The sequence below is a fragment of the Ranitomeya imitator genome, chromosome 1 (assembly GCF_032444005.1).
Source record: "Ranitomeya imitator isolate aRanImi1 chromosome 1, aRanImi1.pri, whole genome shotgun sequence".
NCBI lineage: Eukaryota > Metazoa > Chordata > Amphibia > Anura > Dendrobatidae > Ranitomeya > Ranitomeya imitator.
In genome coordinates, this window is record NC_091282.1 from 937,101,747 (window position 1) to 937,122,479 (window position 20,733).

The 20,733-nt window shown below is 42.0% G+C and overlaps 1 protein-coding gene across 1 annotated transcript in view; it reads right to left on the bottom strand.

Annotated features, from left to right (window-relative positions):
* Window positions 1-635: 635 nt before the first annotated feature.
* The window catches only part of TSPAN5 (tetraspanin 5), a 227,407-nt gene continuing 207,309 nt past the window's right edge, over window positions 636-20,733 (bottom strand). Inside the window, exons 5-8 of the mRNA XM_069743609.1 lie at window positions 18,088-18,213; window positions 17,762-17,809; window positions 6,237-6,353; window positions 636-2,823 (exon numbers count right to left, since the gene is read on the bottom strand). Of these exons, the coding sequence (XP_069599710.1) occupies window positions 2,758-2,823; window positions 6,237-6,353; window positions 17,762-17,809; window positions 18,088-18,213 (357 nt within the window). The 3' untranslated portion in view covers window positions 636-2,757. The remainder of the gene's footprint in view (window positions 2,824-6,236; window positions 6,354-17,761; window positions 17,810-18,087; window positions 18,214-20,733) is intronic.

Genomic DNA, 20,733 nt, shown 5'->3' on the forward strand with positions numbered 1-20,733 from the left:
CACTTTTCACATTGAAGAACTGAAATAAATTAACTTTTTAATGATATTCTAATTTTGCGAGAAGTAGCTTTCTATGGGAGTTACATAAGCAGCGTAACACAGGCTCGTTCCACTGTTTTCAGTCCGTCATCCTCTGGTGGCCGTTACGAAGAAGCAATAGTTTCTGTCTCCTAAATGAAAGGCACAGATAAGAATAAGGCCGGGATCACACATACGCGAGATACGGCCGAGTCTCACAGGTGAATACCCTCCTCTGGCGCCGGCACTCCGGAGCTGAGCGTGCGGCCGCATAGCAACACATGGAGCTGCACGCTCCGCTCCGGAGTGCCGGCGCCAGAGGAGTGTTTTCACCTGCGAGACTCAGCCGTATCTCGCGTATGTGTGATCCCGGCCTAACCCTTTAATATGGTGCAATCTGCAGCCTTTCTATTCAAAATCTGCCATAGACAGTGTACTGGATTTATGGACTTAAAAATCTTCCACATGCCGAAAATACATGCAATCATTTGCCACATCATGTGAACAAGTATTGTGAAAATCCTATTCACTTACGGTACATGCTCAAATTTATTTGAAGGATATAATTAATGTATAATGTAATGTATAATTAACACATTGGACCTGGACATTTTTTTGGTCTTAGTCACTTTTCTTTTTTGTCTTCTGGCAAATGTTGACATTTTAAGCACCAAATTCTTCAAAAAAATACTCACACTGGTGAACAGAAAAATAATAAAAAGACAAATGAGTAGAAAATAGGCATCAAAATAGGCGCAACTTAAAAGAATAATTTGACGCAAGACAAAAATAAGCTTTAAAACAGGAAGAATGAAAAACAAAATAGGAGCAAATGTGATAACGATTTACTGAATAAAAGGTACTAATGGTACGGCTGTATAGTACGATGTGCCAGTGCTGAGAACTCTGTGCTTCTACATCCATTTCTCTTCCTGGCTGATGTGTTTTCAGAGTTTGATTTCTCAGCGTTGGCATATCGGATTACTACAAAATATTCAGTATACCACTAGTTTCAGTAATAAAACCATCTTGACACGTTCGCTTTAAAACTCGATGGGTAAAACTGAAAAGGTTTGCAGAGAATCCACTACATTTTGCTGAGGTTGCCTAGTTGTGATTAGCAGTGTAATTCATGTTGACCTGGTTGCAGTCGGAGATGGCAGCTGGTCCTTACTTCTGTGTCCGGCAGCCTGATGCTTCCTAAAGACTAAACCTTGCGCGATGTTATGACATTGTGAGGCCTACTAAGTGGCCAGCGGTTCCCAGAATGTTGCTCAAAGGCTGACGGGTGCAAATGTGCAAACTTGCCGCCACAGGGAGCAGGACTGGACGTCAGACCAGGGTCACACAAGTCAAATTGATCATCCAGTTTTCATGATATCTGCTGCTCTACGGTGACCACTAGGCTGGTCTCAGGAAGCCCTCAACTGCAAAACTGCATCCCAATAGATGTTTTGTGACATTATCATCTATGGCCTTGGAGTAATAAAAGTGAACTTGTCAATTCCAGAAATGCTAATTACCTGCAGATATAGGGTTCAATTCTGTAGAAGACAAAGCTGCTCATTTCCAGTCATCAGGGCAGTACAGGGGGCTGTTAGGGTCACCACTTACTCCACAGCGAGCGTGACTGTAATCACTCCATGTAACATTGATTGACAACCTGCCCCCCACACTTGCACTGCACACATGCTGCTATTTACCTGCAGGTTTACACTATTTCTGCAGATAATTAGTGATTCTAGTGACCAGCAGAACTGCAGAAGGTTTTAGTGATGCTAAGCAACCTAAAATTAAAAAGCCTTTGTTTCCTATAAAAATGTAGTTGATCTTTTTCGCTTTCGCAGTAGGGTACCGATTCACATGGCAATACATTTGATATGTCAGATATTAGCATCAAAGGTCTTTGAAGACTGCAGATTGCTGCCCATATAATGAGTTCAATGCTTTCCGCTTTATTTTCTCTGTCAAACTTTATACCAATGACCTCAAATACCCCCAGAATTCATAACTGATCAAACAGTGATGTGCGGTTTGCCCAAAATTACTTTCATCCTACATTTCCCATTTAGTCATTTGTGTGAGTGTGAAAGTCGCAGGACTGGCACAATGATCACAGACGCACATCGCCGCGACTCACCATTGGTGAATTGTTACACTGCATAAAACACCATCGAAAGCACAAACAAGTGGTGTGACGGAATCTCTGACCTAATGGGGCGCATGTTGGCCGCTAGCCGTGATATCACGTGCCTGCATTCTCACTCAGTGAGACTGGAATATGAGAAATAACATCTGATGTACTGTAGTATATACAAGACAGTGTTATCATGTAAAGCATACCGGCCGATCACACGTCTGACTGTTGTGCTATCAATAAAGAAATGATACATCTGCCATTAGTGTGCGTTCATTGTGTGCTGCGCTATGGTGAGGTAATGTTCTTTTCAGAAGTATTCTGTAGACCTTATCACATGCAATCAAAAAACACGATAAAAGCACCAGGATTGTCCGTGTCCACAATCACTTCTCTGTAAAGGATCTAATGCCTTTCTGCATGGAAAAGATCCGAGCTATTAACTTGTGCCGTTAGTTATGAAGAAAGCCGTCAAAGAACCCTCCTACACCGCTCAAAAATGGGATGTGAACATTCTTGGCCCTGAACCGCAGTATCGAGCTGCCAGGCCGAGTGTCTGCTTCCAGTGTCTTCTACGCAGCTTGGTCTCTAGAGGAATGGCTTTACCAACTGGCTCTGACAGCTTCAATGTCGCTTACCAAATTCTGAGCAAGGCATATGCCAAATATCTATGGGGGAAAACAGAAGTACTTGTATTAAATGAACATGCGCTATTTTATGACATTTATTTATTCCCTTATGTATGTAGCGCCAACTAACTATAATAGCTACAGTGGTTGCAGTCGCTCCTGGGCCCTGGAGCCTAGAGGGGCCTATAAGGTCCATCTAGCCAATACGAGAAGACCAATACTATTAGAGTTCCATGATAGTTGAGGGGCTCTTTGGGACATTTTGCATTGGGGCCCACAAGTTTTAAGTTACACCACTAAGTGCCAACATATCAATACCAGGAACAATCCCTTTAAAAACACCATTTTTTTTAAAAACTGGAGAAATCTACAAAAGCACTGGGCCCCATCATTGGATGTGTTAATGGCATTGCTGTAGCCATTATTTGGTTATTAGTTATGAGTGTGTCTGCCAACACTTAAAGGGGAAGGTTCATCATGAACATTCAGACCTACTGCAAAGCACATTTTGAACCTGCATCATAGATTGTGTGATATTATGCGCTTTACAGTTCCTTGTTATTCCCTCTGAATTTAACACCATTTATCCCTCTGTAAATAAACCTGTTAATTATTCCAATCTCATCTCTTGTAAAGGTACCTTCACACATAACGATATTGTTAACGATATCGTTGCTTTTTGTGACGTAGCAATGATATCGTTAATAAAATCGTTATGTGTGACAGCGACCAACGATCAGGCCCCTGCTGGGAGATCGTTGGTCGCTGAAGAAAGTCCAGAACTTTATTTCGTCGCTGGATCTCCCGTGGACATCGCTGGATCGGCGTGTGTGACACCGATCCAGTGATGTCTTCACTGGTAACCAGGGTAAACATCGGGTAACTAAGCGCAGGGCCGCGCTTAGTAACCCGATGTTTACCCTGGTTACCAGCGTAAAAGTAAAAAAAAAAAACAGTACATACTTACCTACCGCTGTCTGTCCTCTAGCGCTGTGCTCTGCACTCCTCCTGTACTGGCTGTGAGCGTCGGTCAGCCGGAAAGCAGAGCGGTGACGTCACCGCTCTGCTTTCCGGCCGCTGTGCTCACAGCCAGTGCAGGAGGAGTGCAGAGAAGCTGAGCGCCGGGGACAGACAGCGGTAGGTAAGTATGTACTGTTTGTTTTTTTTACTTTTAGGATGGTAACCAGGGTAAACATTGGGTTACTAAGCGCGGCCCTGCGCTTAGTTACCCGATGTTTACCCTGGTTACCGGCATAGTTGGTCGCTGGAGAGCGGTCTGTGTGACAGCTCTCCAGCGACCAAACAGCGACGCTGCAGCGATCCGGATCGTTGTCGGTATCGCTGCAGCGTCGCTTAATGTGAAGGGGCCTTAAGTCTGTACAGAGCTTGGACAAGGGCTTCCCTGAGTAGACCCCTGGCAGAAGAGGAAGACTCTCCTGCATCCCACTACAGCTCCCAGCAAGATTCGGGTGAATTGAGGTCTGAACTACAGGACATCCTGCCTACAGAGTCGGCTTAAAGGGGTGTTACACAATCATGAATTTTCAAAGTGAATACACTAGCCTCCTCAACATTGAGAGCTATTTCACAATGTATATAGCTTATATTGTAAATTCTGGGGACAGATTTGCTTTTTTATTGATGGCCTATAGTGTCTGCAGCTGGATACTGAGTAGGGGGTGGACCTGCAGTACCGGCTGCGGCCACTATAATTTTGAAGGAGCTGCTGTTTCAGCAGTAATTGAGAACTTCCGTTCGGCACCAATCACAGCTGGCCTGTCCTAAGGGGATGCCATCAATAAAAAAGTAGTAGACAACCACTTTAAAGTCCATTTACATTAAATGACCGCAGATCAACTTCTTGTTTGCTGACCAGCAGTCGTTTATTAGCCTATTTACATCGTGCGATCATTATTCAGATACGCACTTAACGATCTGCAATAGGTTGTTCAGTGAACACAGGCTGCCATTTTTTTCAGAGGCGCAGGTCCTGTTTACTCAGGACGACGTGCTGCTGAGAATGATGGTCTTTTGTGCAGCACAAAAGATTCTTCAACATGACGAAAGAGCTTTTTTTCTCATCGGTCAGGACTCCAGGATTATCATGTTTAAGAGCTTTCCTTGGAAGGCTCATTCATGATCATCTTGCAGTGTAAATGCACCTATAGCCTTTTCCCCCTATGGCATTAAACAATGCCAGGGAGTTGTATCTTCCTCTTTCTACATGCATTGATGGCTTTCCCAAATGTACTTGTTTATGGTGGAGAAATGGACAAGCCAATGTATCTCTTAATGTAGGATAGCCTTTCAGGTCAGCCCCAGTTCAGAAGGCCAATAAAGATATTTACCTAAAATACTGCCTGCTGATCTGCAGGAACTGATATCTAATATTATGTACCCGTCATCAACAGATATTGGCATTTTACCTATCTTAGTACATGTCTTATCAATGTGGATTGTGCTCTCATGTGGCATTCCACTGGTAATAAATGATGGATGAGGTCTGTCACTGTGTAACTTATTCCAAGCAGAGTCACTTTGAAGATAAGCAGGGCACTGATGACTAATGCATTTCTTTGCAGCAGTGATTTTGAAATTCGCATACTGCAGTGAACAAAGAGAATTTGATGTATAGTATGTGTTATAACACTGGCATTCATCCATGGCCAGCTGCGGCAGACCTGGATCATCACACCGCAAAATTATGCTCCATGTTAGAAGAACATTGGAAAGGCAGTAAACCAAGATTACATTACAAGTAGTGCATAATATCCAGAAGATACAGAAATTCTGATAAATGGTGAGAAGGGCTGAATATGCATACAATGAAGAATACTAAAAAGAAGAGTAGCTTATGTATCTAAAAAGGAATGGATAAAATCTGGAAGCACTAGGCGCTAGTGATGAGCGAACGTGCCCAGATAAGGTGTTATCCATGCTTCTGTGCTAACATAGTGTCTTCGGCGTGCTTGAAAAATATATTCGAGACCCTATGGCTGCACGTCTCATGGCTGTTCGACAGCCTCAGCACATGGGGATTGCCTGTTTGTTAGGAAACCCCTGATTGTGTTGTGGCTGTCGAACAGTGGCGAGACATGCAGATATAGGGACTCGAATATATTATCCGAGAACGTCAAAGACACTCATTTGGCACAAGAGCATGCTCAAATTACAGCTTATCGGAGCACGTCTGCTCATCACTAGTGGATGCTAATTCACTCTAACTACTATTTACGACATATACTAACACAGAGATTTAGTTCTTTTCTGCAGAAAAATGAAAAACTGAACTTTTAATTTTACAGCATACAGATAAAGGCAATATGCACAATTTTGTTGAGAATTTTGGATTTTCTCTTGTGCCATAGGAATAGAAAAACAGCAAATAAGGGACCAAATTGACTCCCTACCTGGGTTCATTTCAGTACACCACAATAACTAATTCCATTTACCTGCAATAATGCAATGCCTATGAACACCCCGGCCACAATGGTTAGATTATCTTGCAACCACTTCTCAAACTGGGGAACACAACCTTTGGTATGTATAGTTGCTTGCTGGTCAAGTTCCTGCAAGAGGCGAAAACTCAATTATAAACCTTTAAGATGCCATTCACATTTTTATTTTATGAAGTTCCCAGTATGGATAGCTCCTAGGATGTATGCTCGGTTAATCCAGAGGGTTAACCTAACAGAGGATCCAGTATACGTTAATTTACAGCAAAAAAATTATTATGGAATAACGTAAACTATTCTATTTAATCACATGATGCTGTAGAAAGCATACAGTTGTGTTCAAAAGTGTACATAGCCAGCCATAATTATTGCTTTCTTGGCTTTTTTTCAGAGAATATGAATGACTAGCTGAAGAGCCCGGCGTTGCCTGGGCATAGGAAATATCTGTGGTTAGTTATAGCACCTCACTTCTCTCATTTTCCCATCACGCCTCTCATTTTCCCCCTGACATCTTTCATTTTCCCCCTCACATCTCTCATTTTCTCCCTCACACCTCTAATTTTCCCCATCACTCCTCTTATTTTCCCCCTCCTGTCATTCCCCCCGAACACTTGTCATTTCGACCTCACATCTATCATTTTCCGATCACTCCACTATTTTCCCTCATTCCTCTCATTTTGCACTCACACCTTTTCATTTTCACCTCACACCTCTCATTTTCACCTCACACCTCTCATTTTCACCTCACACCTCTCATTTTCCCCTCGGTATATACATGTTTGTCATCTCCCTTATATATAATATACACCTGTATGTCATCTCCTGTATATAGTATATACCTGTATGTCATCTCCCCTGTATATAGTATATACCTGTATGTCATCTCCCCTGTAAATAGTATATACCTGCTGTATGTCATCTCCTCCTGTATATTGTATATACCTATGTGTCAACTCCTCCTGTATATAGTATATACCTGTATGTCATCTCCTGTATATAGTATATACCTGTATGTCATCTCCTATATATAGTATATACCTGTGTGTCATCTACTCTTATATATAGTATATACCTGTATGTCATCTCCTTCTGTATATAGTATATACCTGTGTGTCATCTCCTCTTATATATAGTATATACAGTAATGGCCAAAAGTATTGACACCCCTGCAATTCTGTCAGATAATACTCATTTTCTTCCTGAAAATGATTGCAAACACAAATTCTTTGGTATTATTATCTTCATTTATTTTGTCTTAAATGAAAAAACACAAAAGAGAATGAAGCAAAAAGCAAAACATTGATCATTTCACACAAAACTCCAAAAATGGGCCAGACAAAAGTATTGGCACCCTCAGCCTAATACTTGGTTGCCCAACCTTTAGCCAAAATAACTGCGACCAACCGCTCACGGTAACCATCAATGAATTTCTTACAATGCTATGCTGGAATTTTAGACCATTCTTCTTTGGCGAACTGCTCCAGGTCCCTGATATTTGAAGGGTGCCTTCTCCAAACTGCCATTTTTAGATCTCTCCACAGGTGTTCTATGGGATTCAGGTCTGGACTCATTGCTGGCCACCTTAGAAGTCTCCAGTGCTTTCTCTCAAACCATTTTCTAGTGCTTTTTGAAGTGTGTTTTGGGTCATTGTCCTGCTGGAAGACCCATGACCTCTGAGGGAGGCCCAGCTTTCTCACACTGGGCCCTACATTATGCTGCAAAATTTGTTGGTAGTCTTCAGACTTCATAATGCCATGCATTCGATCAAGCAGTCCAGTGCCAGAGGCAGGAAAGTAACCCCAAAACATCAGGGAACCTCTGCCATGTTTGACTGTAGGGACCCTGTTCTTTTCTTTGAATGCCTCTTTTTTTTCCTGTAAACTCTATGTTGATGCCTTTGCCCAAAAAGCTCTACTTTTGTCTCATCTGACCAGAGAACATTCTTCCAAAATGTTTTAGGCTTTTTCAGGTAAGTTTTGGCAAACTCCAGCCTGGCTTTTTATGTCACGGGGTAAGAAGTGGGGTCTTCCTGGGTCTCCTACCATACAGTCCCTTTTCATTCAGATGCCGACGGATAGTACGGGTTGACACTGTTGTACCCTTGGACTGCAGGGAGGCTTGAACTTGTTTGGATGTTAGTCGAGGTTCTTTATCCAACATCCACACAATCTTGCGTTGAAATCTCTTGTAAATTTTTCTTTTCCGTCCACATCTAGGGAGATTAGCCACAGTGCCATGGGCTTTAAACTTCTTGATGACACTGCGCATGGTAGACACAGTAACATTCAGGTCTTTGGAGATGGACTTGTAGCCTTGAGATTGCTCATGCTTCCTCACAATTTGGTTTCTCAAGTCCTCAGACAGTTCTTTGGTCTTCTTTCTTTTCTCCATGCTCAATGTGGTACACACAAGGACACAGGACAGAGGTTGAGTCAACTTTAATCCATGTCAACTGGCTGCAAGTGTGATTTAGTTATTGCCAACACCTGTTAGGTGCCACAGGTAAGTTACAGGTGCTGTTAATTACACAAATTAGAGAAGCATCACATGATTTTTCGAACAGTGCCAATACTTTTGTCCACCCCCTTTTTTATGTTTGGTGTGGAATTATATCCAATTTGGCTTTAGGACAATTATTTTTGTGTTTTTTCATTTAAAACAAATTAAATGAAGATAATAATACCAAAGAATTTGTGTTTGCAATCATTTTCAGGAAGAAACTGAGTGTTATCTGACAGAATTGCACGGGTGTCAATACTTTTGGCCATGACTGTACCTGTATGTCATCTCCTTCTGTATATAGTATATACCTGTAAGTCATCTCCTCCTGTATATAGTATATTCCTGTATGTCATCTCCTCTTATATATAGTATATACCTGTATGTCATCTACTCCTGTATATAATATATACCTATAAGTCATCTCCTCCTGTATATAGTATATACCTGTGTGTCATCTCCCCTGTATATAGTATGTACCTGTGTGTCATCTCCCCTGTATATAGTATGTACCTGTATGTCATCTCCTCCTGTATATAGTATACTGTATATGTGTGTGTCATCTCCTCCTGTAATAGACTTCGTTCATGCGTTATTTGGTCAGTATTTTTACCTTAGTATTTGTAGGCTAAATAGGCAGCCTGACAAATCCCCAGCCAACAGGTAGCCCTCCCCCCTGGCAGTATATATTAGCTCACACATACACATAATTGACAGGTCATGTGACTGACAGCTGCCGTATTTCCTATATGGTACATTTGTTGCTCTTGTAGTTTGTCTGCTTATTAATCAGAGTTTTATTTTTGAAGGATAATCCCAGACTTGTGTGTGTTTTAGAGCTTGTTTCATGTGTCAAGTTGTGTGTGTTGAGTTGCGTGTGGCGACATGCATGTAGCGACTTTTGTGAGATGAGTTTTGTGTGGCGACATGCGTGTAGCAATTTTTTGTGTGTCGAGTTGCATGTGACAGCTTAGTGTAGCAAGTTGTGTGCCGCAAGTTTTGCGCATGGCTAGTTTTGCGCGTTGCGAGTTTTATATGTGGTGCGTTTTGAGTATGTGCAAGTTTTGTGTGAGGCAACTTTTGCATGTGTTGCAACTTTTGTGCATGTGGCAATATTTCCACGTGTGCAAGTTTTGCTTGTGGTGAATTTTCCATGAGGTGAGTTTTGCACGTGTGGTGAGTTTTGCGTGAGCCTAGTTTTGCATGTGGCAAATTTTGCGCGTGGCGAGTTTTGAGTGTTTCGACTTTTAACCCCTTTACCCCCAAGGGTGGTTTGCACGTTAATGACCGGGCCAATTTTTACAATTCTGACCACTGTCCCTTTATGAGGTTATAACTCTGGAACGCTTCAACGGATCCCAGTGATTCTGACATTGTTTTCTCGTGACATATTGTACTTCATGACAATGGTAAAAATTCTTTGATAGTACCTGCGTTTATTTGTGAAAAAAACGGAAATTTGGCGAAAATTATGAAAATTTCGCAATTTTCCAACTTTGAATTTTTATGCAATTAAATCACAGAGATATGTCACACAAAATACTTAATAAGTAACATTTCCCACATGTCTACTTTACATCAGCACAATTTTGGAACCAAAAATTTTTTTTGTTAGGGAGTTATAAGGGTTAAAAGTTGACCAGCAATTTCTCATTTCTACAACACCATTTTTTTTAGGGACCACATCTCATTTGAAGTCATTTTGAGGGGTCTATATGATAGAAAATACCCAAGTGTGACACCATTCTAAAAACTACACCCCTCAAGGTGCTGAAAACCATATTCAAGAAGTTTATTAACCCTTCTGGTGCTTCACAGGAATTTTTTGAATGTTTAAATAAAAATGAACATTTAACTTTAATTCAGCTCCAATTTGTTTTATTTTACCAAGGGTAACAGGAGAAAATGGACCCCAAACATTCTTGTACAATTTGTCCTGAGTATGCCAATACCCCATATGTGGGGGTAAACCACTGTTTGGGCGCATGGCAGAGCTCGGAAGCGAAGGAGCGCCATTTGACTTTTCAATGCAAAATTGACAGGAATTGAAATGGGACGCCATGTTTCGTTTGGAGAGCCCCTGATGCGTCTAAACATTGAAACCCCCCACAAGTGACACCATTTTGGAAAGTAGACCCCCTAAGGAACTTATCTAGAGGTGTGGTGAGCACTTTGACCCACCAAGTGCTTCACAGAAGTTTATAATGTAGAACCGTAAAAATAAAAAATCATATTTTTTCACAAAAATTATCTTTTTGCCCCAATTTTTTATTTTCCCAAGGGTAAGAGAAGAAATTGGACCCCAAAAGTTGTTGTACAATTTGTCCTGAGTACGCTGATAGCCCATATGTGGGGGTAAACCACTGTTTGGGCGGATGGGAGGGCTCGGAAGGGAAGGAGCGCTGTTTGACTTTTCAATGCAAAATTGACAGGAATTGAGATGGGACGCCATGTTGCGTTTGAAGAGCCACTGATGTGCCAAAACATTGAAACCCCCCACAAGTGACACCATTTTGGAAAGTAGACCCCCTAAGGAACTTATCTAGAGGTGTGGTGAGCACTTTGACCCACCAAGTGCTTCACAGAAGTTTATAATGCAGAGCCGTAAAAATAAAACAAAATTTTTTTCCCACAAAAATTATTTTTTTAGCCCCAAGTTTTGTATTTTCCCGAGGGTAACAGAAGAAATTGGACCCCAAAATTTGTTGCCCAATTTGTCCTGAGTGCGATGATACACCATATGTGGGGGGAACCACTGTTTGGGCACATGGGAGGGCTCGGAAGGGAAGGAGTGCCATTTGAATGCAGACTTAGATGGAATGGTCTGCAGGTGTCACATTGCGTTTGCAGAGCCCCTAATGTACCTAAACAGTAGAAACCCCCCACAAGTGACACCATTTTGGAAAGTAGACCCCCTTAGGAACTTATCTAGATGTGTGCTGAGCGCTTTGACCCACCAAGGGCTTCACAGAAGTTTATAATGGAGAGCCGTAAAAATAAAACAAAAATTTTTTCCCACAAAAATTATTTTTTAGCCCCCAGTTTTGTATTTTCCCGAGGGTAACAGGAGAAATTCGACCCCACAATTTGTTGTCCAATTTGTCCTGAGTGCGCTGATACCCCATATGTGGGGGGGGAACCACTGTTTGGGCGCATGGGAGGGCTCGGAAGGGAAGGAGCTCCATTTGGAATGAGGACTTAGATGGAATGGTCTGCAGGTGTCACATTGCATTTGCAGAGCCCCTAATGTACCTAAACAGTAGAAACCTCCCACAAGTGACACCATTTTGGAAACTAGACCCCCTAAGGAACTCATCTAGATGTGTTGTGATAGCTTTGAACCCCCAAGTGTTTCACTACAGTTTGTAACGCAGAGCCGTGAAAATTAAAAAAAAAATCTTTCCCCCCAAAATTATTTTTTATCCCCCAGTTTTGTATTTTCCCGAGGGTAAGAGGAGAAATTCGACCCCAAAAGTTGTTGTCCAATTTGTCCTGAGTACGCTGATACCCCGTATGTTGGGAGGAACCACCGTTTGAGCGCATGGCAGAGCTCGGAAGGGAAGGAGCGCCATTTGGAATGCAGACTTAGATGGAATGGTCTGCAGGCGTCACATTGCGTTTGCAGAACCCCTAATGTACCAAAACAGTAGAAACCCCCCACAAGTGACCCCATATTGGAAACTAGACCCCCAGGTAACTAATCTAGATGTGTTGTGAGAACTTTGAACCCCCAAGTGTTTCACTACAGTTTATAACGCAGAGCCGTGAAAATAAAAAATCATTTTTTTCCCCACAAAAAATATTTTTTAGCCCCCAGTTTTTCCCAAGGGTAACAGGAGAAATTGGACCCCAAAAGTTGTTGTCCTATTTGTCCTGAGTACGCTGATACCCCATATGTTGGGGTAAACCCCTGTTTGGGCACACGGGAGAGCTCGGAAGGGAAGAAGCACTGTTTTACTTTTTCAACGCAGAATTGGCTGGAATTGAGATCGGACGCCATGTCGCATTTGGAGAGCCCCTGATGTGCCTAAACAGTGGAAACTCCACAATTATAACTGAAACCCTAATCCAAACACATCCCTAACCCTAATCCCAACAGTAACCCTAACCACACCTCTAACCCAGACACACCCCTAACCCTAATCCCAAACCTATTCCCAACTGTAAATGTAATCTAAACCCTAACTGTAACTTTAGCCCCAACCCGAACCCTAACTTTAGCCCCAACCCAAACTGTAGCCCTAACCCTAGCCCTAACCCTAGCCCTAACCCTAGCCCTAACCCTAGCCCTAGCCCTAACCCTAGCCCTAACCCTAGCCCTAACCCTAGCCCTAACCCTAACCCTAACCCTAGCCCTAATGGGAAAATGGAAATAAATACATTTTTTTAATTTTTCCCTAACTAAGGGGGTGATGAAGGGGGGTTTGATTTACTTTTATAGTGGGGTTTTTAGCGGATTTTTATGATTGGCAGCCGTCACACACTGAAAGACGCTTTTTATTGCAAAAAATATTTTTTGCGTTACCACATTTTGAGAGCTATAATTTTTCCATATTTTGGTCCACAGAGTCATGTGAGGTCTTGTCTTTTGCGGGACGAGTTGACGTTTTTATTGGTAACATTTTCGGGCACGTGACATTTTTTGATCGCTTTTTATTCCGATTTTTGTGAGGCAGAATGACCAAAAACCAGCTATTCATGAATTTCTTTTGGGGGAGGCGTTTATACCGTTCCGCGTTTGGTAAAATTGATAAAGCAGTTTTATTCTTCGGGTCAGTACGATTACAGCGACACCTCATTTATATCACTTTTTTTATGTTTTGGGGCTTTTATACGATAAAAACTATTTTATAGAAAAAATAATTATTTTTGCATCGCTTTATTCTCAGGACTATAACTTTTTTATTTTTTTGCTGATGATGCTGTATGGCGGCTCGTTTTTTGCGGGACAAGATGACGTTTTCAGCAGTACCATGGTTATTTATATCTGTCTTTTTGATTGCGTGTTATTCCACTTTTTGTTCGGCGGTATGATAATAAAGCGTTGTTTTTTGCCTCGTTTGTTTTTTTTTTTTTCTTACGGTGTTTACTGAAGGGGTTAACTAGTGGGCCAGTTTTATAGGTCGGGCCTTTACGGACGCGGCGATACTAAATATGTGTACTTTTATTGTTTGGTTTTTTTTATTTAGATAAAGAAATGTATTTATGGGAATAATATTTTTTTTTTTCATTATTTTGGAATATTTTTTTTTATTTTTTTTTACACATTTGAAAAAATTTTTTTTTACTTTTTTACTTTGTCCCAGGGGGGGACATCACAGATCGGTGATAGTTTGCACAGCACTCTATCAGATCACCGATCTGATAGGAGTGCAGGCTGCTTCACAGTGCCTGCTCTGAGCAGGCTCTGTGAAGCCACCTCCCTCCCTGCAGGACCCGGATCCGCGGCCATCTTGGATCCGGGCCTGGAGCAGGGAGGGAGGGAGGTAAGACCCTCGCAGCAACGCGATCACATCAGGTTGCTGCGGGGGGCTCAGGGAAGCCCGCAGGCAGCCCCCTCCCTCCGCGATGCTTCCCTGCACCGCCGGCACATCGCGATCATCTTTGATCACGGTGTGCCAGGGGTTAATGTGCCGGGGGCGGTCCGTGACCACTCCTGGCACATAGTGCCGGATGTCAACTGCGATAGGCAGCTGACACCCGGCCGCGATCGGCGGCGCTCCCCCCGTGAGCGCCGCCGATCACGCTGGACGTACTATCTCGTCCATGGTCATAGGGGCCCACCCCACATGGACGGGATAGTACGTCCGATGTCAGAAAGGGGTTAAGTAGCGAGGTTGGTGTATGTGTGGTGAAATGTGTGCTGACTGAGGGTGGTATACAGTATGTGTTCAAGCACGTGGTAGTGTGTGGCGCATTTTGTGTTTGTGTTCATATCCCCTTGTGTGGTGAGTATCCCATGTCAGGGCCTCACCTTAGCAACTGTACGGTATATACTCTTTGGCGCCATCGCTCTCATTCATTAAGTCCCCCTTGTTCACATCTGGCAGCTGTCAATTTGTCTCCAACACTTTTCCTTTCACTTTTTCCCCATTATGTAGATAGGGGCAAAATTTTATGGTGAATTGGAACATGCAGAGTTAAAAGTTCGCCTCACAACATAGCCTATAATGCTCTCTGGATCCAGACGTGTGACTGTACAAAATTTTGTGGCTGTAGCTGCGACGGTGCAGATGACAATCCCGGACATACACACATACACATACACATACACACACACACACACACACACACACACACATTCAGCTTTATATATTATTTAACACCAAAACTTTTTCTCCACTCATGGTTAGTGGTTGGGTGAAGCCATTTATTGTCAAACTACTCTGTTTTCTCTTTTTAAATCATAATGGCAACTCAAAACATCCAAATAACCTTGATCAAAAGTTCACATATCCCATTTCCTAATACTGTGTATTGCACCCTCTAACATCAATGACAGCTTTAAGTCTTTTGTGGTAGTTGTGGATAAGGTTCTTTATGTTCTCAGATGGTAAAGCTGCCTACTGTTCTTGGCAAAAGCCTCCAGTTCCTGTAAATTCCTGGGCTGTCTTACATGAACTGCACACTTGAGATCTCCCCATAATGGCTCAATGATACTGAGGTCAGGAGACTGAGATGACCACTCCAGAAACTTCACTTTGCTCTGCTGTAGCCAGTGACAAGTCAACTTGGCCTTGTGTTTTGGATCCTTGTCACTTTATTGGTATTGTTTATGGTTGTGGCCAAAACATTCAATTTTGGCCTCATCACTCCAAATTACCTTGTTCCAAAAGTTTTAAGGCTTGTATCTGTGCTGTTTTGCATATTGCAGGTGAGATACTTTGTGGCATTTGCGCAGTAATGGCTTTCTTCTGGCGACTCAACCATGCAGCCCATTTTTCTTCAAGTGCCTCCTTATTGTGCATCTTGAAACAGACACACCACTAGTTTTCAGAGAGTCCTGTATTTCAGCTGATGTTATTTGTGGCTTTTTTTTTGCATCCCGAACAATTGGCAGTTGTGGACAAAATTTTTGTTCGTCTACCTGATCATTGTTTTGTTTTTAAAGAGCCCCTGATTTTCTATTTGTTAATCACAGTTTGAACGCTGCTGACTGGCATTATCAATTCCTTGGATATCTTTTTGTATCCCTTTCCTGTTTTATACAGTTCAACTACCTTTTCCCATAGATCCGTTGACAATTCTTTTGCTTTGCCCATGACTCACAATCCAGAAATGTCAGTGGCTGGATGAAATATACAAGAGTCTGTCTGGATTCTAGAAACTCACTCAAACAGGTCACAGGTGAGGATGTTACCTTTAGCAGCCATTCAAACCCATTTGTGTCAACTTCTGTGCATGTTATCAGGCCAAAATCACTGGGCATGTGAACTTTTGATCAGGGTCATTGGATGTTTTGGGTTGTCATTATGATTTAAAAAGAGAAAACACAGTAGTTTGACAATAAATGACTTCACCCAACCACTAACGATAAGTGGAGAAAACGTTTTGGTGTTATCATTCATATTCTCTGAAAAAAGGCAAAGAAAACGAAAATTCTGCTGAGGTATGTAAACTTTTGAGCACAGCTGTGTATTCTTTGAGAACATAAACATTGGGTAACTTGATGTCTGGAAAAGAGAACCAGGAGGTCCATTAGATGTTTGGTCAGTGTCGCCAGAATCATCTAATATAAATCTGGGCAAAACGCAACCCGTGGGCCACATCTGGTCCTCTCACTATTCCTTTCCGGCTTGTTGTTCAAGATAGCTGAAGGGCTAAATACACTGAACCAGGTGTCAGCTTGTTGTCTCAATTTCAACATTACCTGCATCCTCAAGATTCAGATAGCAGTAAATATAATGGTGGAGGAGAAATCCACCGGCTCCTTGTTCCACCATTCAGCATGTGCGACTGAGACAGCAGACCCATTGATGTCATTACATTGCGTCTGCTGTGTGAAGCGTTAGTGAACACGGCAAAGACTGGATCAGAACACTGGAGGAATGGGAGTGAGGTGAGTATGTGCTTTTTTTTGTTTTTTTTATGTTTCAATACATAGGAGCATCATACCATATTGACAGCTGTGTGTGGGCTCATACTATATATAGGAGGGCTGCTGGTGGGCTTATACTGTGTGCAGTGTGTGTTTGTTCATACTGTATATAGGGGGACATGTGAAGACCATCAAACTATGTGTGAAGACCATTATACCGTGTGTGGGGGCTATGAGGACTGTCATACCGTGTGTGGGGGGCTGTGAGGACCATCATACTGTGACTGGGGGGCTCAGAGGATCATTATACCGTGTGTGGTGGACTGTGAGGACCGTCATACCATGTGTGGGGGACTGTGAGGACCGTGATACCGTGTGTGGGGCGCTGTGAGGACAGTCATACCATATGTGAGGGACTGTGAGAACATCATACTATATATGGGGGCTGTGGGGACATTATACTGTGTGGTGGGAGCTGCTGATCAATCTACAAGGGCTGAATAAAAGGAGCTTATGATTTATAAACGTACTAAAAAGTAATAAATTGTATCGTGTTGCTTAGCTGCTCAAAGATAAGAATATGTTACAATAAGCCCAATCATTAAATGTATTAGAAGTAGCGGCTAGTCAACATATATAATTCTGCTCAAAAAGTGATGCAAATAATTTTAATATAAAACAATATTAATTAGTATTAATATTTACATTGAGCAGAAGTAATTTCAGACAGTTGCTTTGACCCACACAACAGTCACCTTTCATGTGGCCTCTCGGGAAAATTAATTGCCAACCTAATCTAATATGTGATCTAATATGTTTGGCTAGCTTGACTTCTTTATATTTTGGAGGAAATTTTCTTTGGACATTTATCTTATGTTTTAATTTGCTTCTTTGGTGAAATATCTCACTGCAATATCAAATCTTTCTAGATTCTCCAGAGTAAAACATGAAGGCAATTTCCAGAAAAGTAATGACCCATACTTACTGGCTTTTGCCTGACATCATATCCACATTGAGTGTTAATGACGTCTTCCTACAAGTGATAAAATGGAACATATTAATATCAGAAATGTAGAAACGCACAAAGTACATTTTCTTTCTACTGTCCTGCTATTGTCAACATTTCTACAATCTGGAAGACCTAGGCATACCCCGATACAATGCTCCGTGTCACGTGTCTCAATGCCACACTTTAATTCATGGACATTAAATATTGCTAAGAATAATACCAGTATAATTTATCCCATGGTGCCAGAGGTGTGAAAGTATTGTGGATGCCCTAAAAATAGGGGATAAAACGAAGTAGCGTACAGCAGGGTCTTTCGTACAGCAGGAGAATGGCACCCCACAGCGCTCCCGACTGGCATTGGCATCAGTGCAGTTGAAGTAAATATTCAGATTCCAATCATCAGCTCCGAATGCCCCACAGCACTGCCACTACGGAGGGAAACAAAGACGACATCATAGGTTACTACGTTTTTTCAAAATGTTATATTCCCCTAGAACAATGCCATACCCAACAATTGTTTTCTTTCCATAGCAAAGTATCTCCAAGGGTTATTCGGCTGCAGAAATTGGCACTAAGCAGGGGTTACATTAGCGTATGGCATCTGATGTGAGAGCATCGTCTGCGATATGCTAATGACCCTGGGCTCCTGCTCTGCTGCCAGCGGTAGCAGAGTGTCGCACAGAGAGAATCGCAGCACAGCTGCGGAGGAGGCGGAGAAATTAATTTCTCTATCTCCCCCACTGCCGGCATCAGTGTATATCTCACCGCACTTGGATGATATCCGAGTGATGTGCATTGTGTCACTCGCACCCATAGACTTATATGGGTGCGAGTGCGCCGAGACTCGGCCAATTCAGCGTGAGAAAATAATCGCAGATGTGAGCTGCACTATAAATTAACACTGGTCTGAGACCTATGTGATGCTTTCTCGCATAGCACTCGTCCGTATTCTACGCTAGTGTGACCTCGGTCTTACAGAAAGTGACATCTGAGCTTACATTGAGTATGGTGCAGATTTTCTGTGAAAATTACTTACAGATTTGGAACAGATTTCTCAGTGTGAACAAATTCCTATTATTAGATCTGCCCTCACCACAATAGTGTTCTGTCCCTGCTTCAAGTAAACAACAAATTAAATTTCATTTAAGACCAGTGCCTACATAAAATTAAAGAGGTGCCTAGAGATATATTTGTCTCTAGTTTGTCCTCTTGCATAAGTAATTTAGTATTCCATTCAAAGCATTTGGTTACAGCTGGCAACTGTTAATGGGACGCAATTACTCACAAGGAGTGCCCAAAGCTTTACATATACTCTAGACGCACATACAGTGCCTTGCAAAAGTATTCGGCTCCCTGGAACTTTTCAACCTTTTCCCACATAACATGCTTCAAACATAAAGATACCAAATGTAAATTTTTGGTGAAGAATCAACAACAAGTGGAACACAATTGTGAAGTTGAATGAAATGTATTGGTTATTTTACATTTTTGTGGAAATTCAAAAATTGAAAAGTGGGGTGCACAATATTATTCGGCCCCTTTAACTAAATACTTTGTTGCGCCACCTTTTCCTGCGATCACAGCTGCAAGTCGCTTGGGGTATGTCTCTATCAGTTTTGTACATCAAGAGACTGAAATTCTTGCCCATTCTTCCTTGGCAAACAGCTCGAGCTCAGTGAGGTTTGATGGAGATCGTTTGTAAACAGCAGTTTTCAGCTCTTTCCACAGAATCTCGATTGGATTGAGTTCTGCACTTTGACTTGGCCATTCTAACACCTGGATATGTTTATTTGTGAACCATTCCATTGTAGATTTTGCTTTATGTTTGGAATCATTGTCTTGTTGGAAGACAAATCTCTGTCCCATTCTCAGGTCTTTTGCAGACTCCAACAGGTTTTCTTCAAGAATGGTCCTGTATTTGGCTCCATCCATCTTCCCAACAATTTTAACCATCTTCCCTGTCCCTGCTGAAGAAAAGCAGGCCCAAACCATGATGCTGTCACCACCATGTTTGACAGTGGGGATGGTGTGTTCGGGGTGATGAGCTGTGTACCCTTTACGCCAAACATATCATTTAGTAGTGTTGCCAAAAAGTTTGATTTTGGTTTCATCTGACCAGAGCACCTTCTTCCACATGTTTGGTGTGTCTCCTAGGTGGCTTGTTGCAAACTTTAAACAACACTTTTTATGGATATCTTTAAGAAATGGCTTTCTTCTTGCCACTCTTCCATAAAGGTCAGATTTGTGCAGTGTACAACTCATTGTTGTCCTATGGACAGACTATCCCACCTCAGCTGTAGATCTCTGCAGTTCATCCAGAGTGATCATGGGCCTCTTGGCTGCATCTCTGATCAGTCTTCTCTTTGTTTGAGATGAAAGTTTAGAGGGACTGCCGGGTCTTGGTAGATTTGCAGTGGTATGATACTTCTTCCATTTCAATATGATCGCTTGCACAGTGCTCCTTGGGATGTTTAAAGTTTTGGAAATCATTTTGTATCCAAATCCGGCTTTAAACTTCTCCACAACAGTATCACGGACCTGCCTGTTGTGTTCCTTGGTCTTCATGATACTCTCTGTGCTTCAAACAGAACCCTGAGAATATCATAGAGCAGGTGCATTTATACGGAGACTTGATTACACACAGGTAAATAATATTTATCATCATTAGGCATTTAGGACAACATTGGAACATTCAGAGATCCACAATGAACTTCTGGAGTGAGTTTGCTGCACTGAAAGTAAAGGGGCCAAATGATATTGCACGCCCCACTTTTCAGTTTTTGAATTTCCACAAAAATGTAAAATAACCAATACATTTCGTTCAACTTCACAATTGTGTTCCACTTGTTGTTGATTCTTCACCAAAAATTTATATTTGGTATCTTTATGTTTGAAGCATGATAAGTGGGAAAGGTTGAAAAGTTCCAGCTGAATACTTTCGCAAGGCA